We start from the raw sequence: 4,799 nt of genomic DNA, 5'->3' as shown, positions 1-4,799 counted from the left end.
GATATATTTTACGAGACTTTGTTTTAATTAAACATTTATATATTTAGTAATTTCCTAAAATAGCAATTAAAATTCAAAAAATTTGGCCTAACTACTTGAAATTACTAAAATGCCCCTAAAGGACAAAATTTTCAATTTGCTTCTTCCTCCCTTGCCTTCCACGTACATGGAAGAAGGAAGCCATTCTCTCCTTCCTCTCTTCCCTTATTTCAGTCTACATTCATTTTCTTGGAGCCCAAGAACTTTTATTCTTCTAGAAATCCACCTAATTACAAATTGAATCAATTTCAGAATTATTTCAATGCAAAAATCAAATTAACAAAATCAGAAATTTTGTTCCTTTGCTCCCTTCCTGTTCGAACCACTACCCACCACCTTTAACCACCACTCCGTCCGTCACCAATCACCAACCCACGAACCACCAGCCACCGCGTCGACCGCCCAGAACCGCCCCAAGTCACCACCACCAATTCCCCTGTTTTCTCTCTGTTTCGCACACCTCTGCCTCCCTCTTTCTTCGTCGCTGCCGCACCCCCCAGGCCACCGCACCACCTTTTATAACCACCTCCGCCTCACAATCCCCGGCGATAGGCTGCTGCGCCGCCCCGGGTTCGACCAAGAAACACCCCTCCCGTGCTTTTTCTCTGTTTCGTTCGAACACCCCTTTCCTTTTCCTTGCAGCTCCGCCGCCGCGAAACCACCACCACCGCTGTCGCCTCTCAGCCGTGGTTCCGCAGTGCGCCGCCCAGCCGCCACCCCTGTCTCCCTTCTTCCTCCCCTGCTCCTCCTTCGAGCCCTCCCCTCCCCTGCTCCCGTGTTTCCCTTCCCAGAAAAAGAAAACAAGTTCCATTTAGGAACTTTGTTTTATTTATTTCTCAAGCCAAGCCCAAATCACTTAGCCCAATTTTCCCAATGTAAGTTTTGACACCTTGGTCCATTTGCTAAATCTTAGTGTTTTATGAAATAAAATGGTTACTTAAAATAATATTGATTTTATGAAATCTGATTTAAATAATGTTTTCGTTAATTTATGAAATTCAAGTAATATATTATTACTGAAAACCGATTTATGAAATTATATTTATCACTAAAATTGGTGTTTAATTATATTTTCATTAAAACTATGAATTTATATATTTCTAACTTTTCTTTTGAAAATTCGTTATTTATAATAATTCGAAATTTCTAAGTTAAATTATTACCATATTAGTAACTAATTCAATTATTTAATATTTTGAAAGAAATTGGACTCGGAGTTCAGGAAGAACGATCCATCGAACAGGAAGTATAAACTACGGGAGGTAACATCTATTGCTAACACCCACAATCCCTTTATGAAATGTGTTTTATGAGATTATGAAATGTGTTTATAATGATATGTTTTTATTGGATTGTGGGATATGAAATGTATTTATAAAGTTTGCTTTATGCATGATGATATTCAAATATGTTTATGAATGATTTTATAAGACTGATGTTTATGAGTTACGAATAAGATACGAAACATGATAAATAAAAGTGTAACCGGTTCTGGCAGTTAGTGGGTTACTATTTCTAGGTCGTGCACGTACCGCCGTACCGTGGGACACCCAACAAGGGAGAGTGCTCCTTAAGGGTTACCGCAAGCTAAAAGAGAAACTACTTTGGTACGGGCGTATGTCCAACAAGGGAGAGTGCTCCTTGAGGACTATCGGAAGGTGGGAGACGTCCCGCAAGGCTAACTTGTCAGTTACCAAGTAAAAAGAAGGTTTTAAGAAAGATAATGGGAACTATCAAAGTTTCAAGTTATAAATGATGTTTTATTGCATTTATGAAAATGTTTTACTATGTTCTATTCTCCCTGATTGCAAAGTAAATAAAATGAATTGAAATGAGTTTACGCTGTTAGGGTAGTATGTTACTGGGCCTCGGCTCACGATGTTGCTTTTGTTTTAGGTACGAAGAAAAATCGTGGGATGCCTTAGAGTGAGGATGCAACCATCAAATTCACGATCGATGTTTAATAAAGATAACTATGTCATTAGCAATAAAGGGATGTATTATTTAAAGTCTAAGTTTGATTTCATGATTTGAGTTAGACTTTAATATTAATGTTTAATCAGATGTTAAAAGTATTTATTATTAAAGTTTATTTAGTAATTTAAAAAGGTTATGTCGCCTTGTATTTCCCACGAGGGAAATAGGCATGTGACGCTCCGACTAAATTAGGGTTTCCGCTGCTAATTAAAGATAATTAACCTAATTAATGGTGTTTAGAAGTCGGGGCGTTACAGTTTGGTATTCAGAGCCAAGGTTCTGGACCATAAGTGCTAAAACTTACGGGTTTTGCACGTAATAAAATTCCATAGGTTTTAAGCGAAGAGTTTCAAGAAATAAGTTAAAAAGAATACGTTAAAATCATGCTAAGTTAAAATGAAATGAGTGTGAGTGATAGGAACGGGGAACGCAACGGGAATGTTTTCTTATTATGATTTGCAGAATTTCTTAGTCTAAATTCAAGAAGAAAAGATTATCTGAAGCGTTGTATCCTTGCGATCAGATCGGCGATGACTTCAAGCGGAAATATTCCTATTGAAGGCACTAGAAACGATAATGATGTTAACGATGGCAATGGTAATCACAAATCTGCATTAGCGCTGGAAGGAGTGCAAGAAAGAATTGAAGAATTGCGCAAGGATCCCATTTTCGGGGACACTCCAGGAAAAACAAGCGATAATCGAATGGACTTAATGAGATTGATAATGTCGGAACTTCTGCAAGGAAATCGTCAGAAGCCAAGGTCAGAGCAAGAAGAATGCTCCAACATGTTCAAGAAGTTCGCTTCTCATAAACCCCCTACTTATGATGGCAAGCCATACCCTACTGAATTTGAGGAATGGATTAGCGATATGGAGAAGTTATTTGATGCAACTCAATGCCCCGAGAAATGGAAGGTCAACTATGCTGTCTTTTACTTGAAAGGACAAGCCAACCTGTGGTGGAAAAGTGTTAAAGGAATCCAAAATGAGCCTGGTTTTGGTTGGGAAAAACTGACGGAAGCTATGCGGGAACAATTTTATCCCTATTCTCTGCAAATGCAAATGGAATCGGAATTTATCAAATTGAGTCAAGGAAAGAAAAATGTTCTAGAATATGCAGTGAAATTCAATGAGCTTGCTCGATTTGCCCCTGACCTGGTGACTACTGATAGGCAAAGGATGAATCGATTTGAAGGAGGATTAAGCATTGAGATCCGTGATCGTCTTTCGAGTTCTAGAATTTCCACTTTCCAAGAGTTGTACGATCGAGCAATTAACGTCGAAAGAATTATCAAGCTTCGAGAAGAAACATATGGAAAACGAAAAGGGAGCTTCGAAGAAAATCAACCGAACAATAAGAAACAAAATGTCAATGTCAGCTATCAAGGAGGGAATAACGGAAACCAAAGCTTCAACAAGAATCGTGGATGCGCCAAGTGTGGAAGATAGAACCATACTGAGAAAGAATGTCGAATTGGTACGCGAGATTGCTTCAAATGTGGTAGCAAAGATCACCAAATCAGAGATTGTCCTCAAATACATCGAGAGCAAGGTGATAGGAGAAACGATGAAAACAAAGGAAATGGTGGCACTACAAATTTCAACCGTAATCCCCCACGTGGAGCAACTTCGAATGGAAGAGTGTTTTTAATGCAAGGAAAAGACGATGACGCAAATGACAATGACGACTTCGCTAGTATGGAGTAAAGAATGAATGATCTTTTGAAAACGCGTGATCGAACATCTAGAAAAAATAGTCTAAACTAAATGATGGAAATTTTGAAAGTAATATGCGCTAATCAAGTATCAAACTAAGATGTATTACCATCATTAGTTATATGAATGTTATGCTTATGTATGAAATTTTCAACTAAAGAATTATGTGTTTAAGATATGCTTTATGGATTATGTTTATGCTGACATGATTGTATTGGTAATAAATAATCGTTACGTATGAAAGTCGTCTTCGATGGAAGTTCTCCTGAGCTCAGAGTACGAGATTATTATAACAAATGACTTTTACAATTATTTTGACTATTATAATTGTTAGGAAAATATTTATTGTCATTATATCTTTCTTCAGAATTGTATTAAAAACATTACTACTTTTGGTAGAAAAAAAATAAAAAAATAATAATAATAATAATAATAAAATAAAATAAAATAAAATTTCAAACGGGATCTCACAAAGAAAATTGGGAGCCTAGTCTACGCTAACAAGTTTGCCCTTTTTTTTATGTTCTTTGCTCCTCGATCCTATTTTATGAAGTAAAGTAAAGATACAAAAGACGATGGCGGAATATAATTGACCTTAATGACGATTAAGACCAACATATAATTTTGCCCCTTTTGTATTCTTTACTCTTCGATTCTAGGTCTTGAGTTGAAGCGGAGTCATTAAAGAAGATGGCGGAATGAAGGCTAGACAATGTCGGAATTGGAATGAAATTGTGAAATCTTGGTTTTAAATAAAATATCGTACTTTTATTCAAATATTTTCAACTTTCAACGATCAATTCAAGTTTCGAGGACGAAACTTTTTCTAAGGGGGTAAGAATGTAATACCCCGAAACTTTTAAACTCGTTTATTAAAAATTAATAATATTTTATTAACGTAATTTCGTTTCAATTATTAGAAATAATTTAAAAATTTCGTTATTTTAAACGTTTTTACGATTTATTTTAAATGATAAATTTATAAACGAAAATTTATTTATTTTTCGTTAACGATATATTTTACGAGACTTTGTTTTAATTAAACATTTATATATTTAGTAATTT

The 4,799-nt window shown here is 35.9% G+C and overlaps 1 protein-coding gene across 1 annotated transcript; it reads left to right on the top strand.

Annotated features, from left to right (window-relative positions):
• Positions 1-2,546: 2,546 nt before the first annotated feature.
• Positions 2,547-3,467, top strand: LOC130469903 (uncharacterized). Its single transcript, XM_056839423.1, has one exon. It carries the CDS (start codon positions 2,547-2,549, stop codon positions 3,465-3,467), a length of 921 nt encoding a protein of 306 aa, XP_056695401.1.
• Positions 3,468-4,799: the final 1,332 nt, after the last annotated feature.

This window comes from Spinacia oleracea, chromosome 3, assembly GCF_020520425.1.
Source record: "Spinacia oleracea cultivar Varoflay chromosome 3, BTI_SOV_V1, whole genome shotgun sequence".
Lineage (NCBI taxonomy): Eukaryota > Viridiplantae > Streptophyta > Magnoliopsida > Caryophyllales > Amaranthaceae > Spinacia > Spinacia oleracea.
The sequence above is the reverse complement of the archived record's forward strand: the minus strand, read 5'-3'. Positions and strand labels throughout refer to the sequence as shown.